Raw genomic sequence first — 1,309 nt, forward strand, 5'->3', positions numbered from 1 at the left:
ATGAAACAATAAAAAAAGTTGAAAAAAAAAATTCACTCTCCCCTATTCTTCAGCCAATTTTCGTATTTCATAATTTCATCAAATAAAAAAATTCATGCAAACCAATCACAAACTCTGCTGCCAAACTACGACTTGCCCTATTTTACCCCATCTCTATTACATAAATCCCTTCAAATCAGAAATGATAAACGCAATAATTTTGTTTCAGTGGTGACGAACGAGATCGTACGGTATTGGTTCGTGGATACCGTTTCTTAGGCCGTGTATTAAGGGCTTCCCTCCCGATCCAAGCGCTGATGCTACTCTTGCTTGGCGTTGCTTCGTTGGTACCCGCTGCCGAAGACGATTACAGCTGTATGCTATCTAACAACTTCGCGAGGACCTTCACACCCGTGGTAGACTATCCAAACGGTCCGCCGCCCCTATAAGACTCACAAAACCGAATCCTTCGAAAATAGAATTTCGTCGATTCATCCCAATCTGAATTCAATCATGAAGTATTAATTATTTTTCACACTTTCCTTTGACCAAAAGTCTGTTCCCCCAATTGTAAATACGACGCCAATGAGAAATGATAGGCTCGAGAGTTCGTGAATGTCAGTCAAAAATGCCAATTAATTTATTCAATTATTTTGTATATTATGGTATTTGTTATTGTGCAGTACGTGATTAACGACTAAAAAAGTGTTTTTGTTTTCTCTCGACATCTACTTACTTGTGATTGACCGAAAAGTTGTTCACTCCATGATTTTTTACTGGTGCTATTCAGTGATGAGGTATCGAAATGTCAAAACGAATTTCTTGTCGAACGATTTCGAATGAAGGAAAATTAGGATAGCCCTGACGATGTAAAATATTGAGGAACACGCGACTTATTGCCGAATAGTTACGCTTTCTAATTGAGATGTTCTCGCTTTACGCACAGTGAGCTTGATTATGTATTTTTATAAGAAAGAGCTTATACGTCGATATTATTATAATATATTGCTATGAAGATTAATTGTAGTTGGATTTTGTTATTTCGTGGGCGGTTATTTTCATTCAGCCATCTTTTCAGAAAAAAATGAAAACCGAAATCCCCAGCATCGACTCCTTTGGCCTGCGGATTTGCTTATATGGGAATTCGGTAAAAGTATCCGAAAGTCTCTTTAGATGAAAATGTCTATTGTTGAAGAAATGAACTTTTCCAAAATTTTCCAAGTTTTCAAAATGTTTTCGAGCGTTTAGAAATGGAGAATCAAATTTGCACCTTCAAAATTCAAATAATAGTGTTTAAACTTTCAAGTTTTTATTATGCAATTTTATTTTT

At 36.0% G+C, this 1,309-nt stretch overlaps 1 protein-coding gene across 1 annotated transcript in view; it reads left to right on the plus strand.

Moving 5' to 3' along the window:
* LOC107041462 (nesprin-1) overlaps positions 1–1,000 on the plus strand; it is a 132,323-nt gene extending 131,323 nt beyond the window's left edge. The window contains exon 40 of the mRNA XM_029126333.1: positions 209–1,000. Coding sequence (XP_028982166.1) covers positions 209–428 — 220 coding nt within the window. The 3' untranslated portion in view covers positions 429–1,000. The remainder of the gene's footprint in view (positions 1–208) is intronic.
* Positions 1,001–1,309: the final 309 nt, after the last annotated feature.

The sequence above is a fragment of the Diachasma alloeum genome, unplaced genomic scaffold, assembly GCF_001412515.2.
Source record: "Diachasma alloeum isolate Michigan unplaced genomic scaffold, Dall2.0 Dall_scaffold_00366, whole genome shotgun sequence".
NCBI classification, from domain to species: domain Eukaryota; kingdom Metazoa; phylum Arthropoda; class Insecta; order Hymenoptera; family Braconidae; genus Diachasma; species Diachasma alloeum.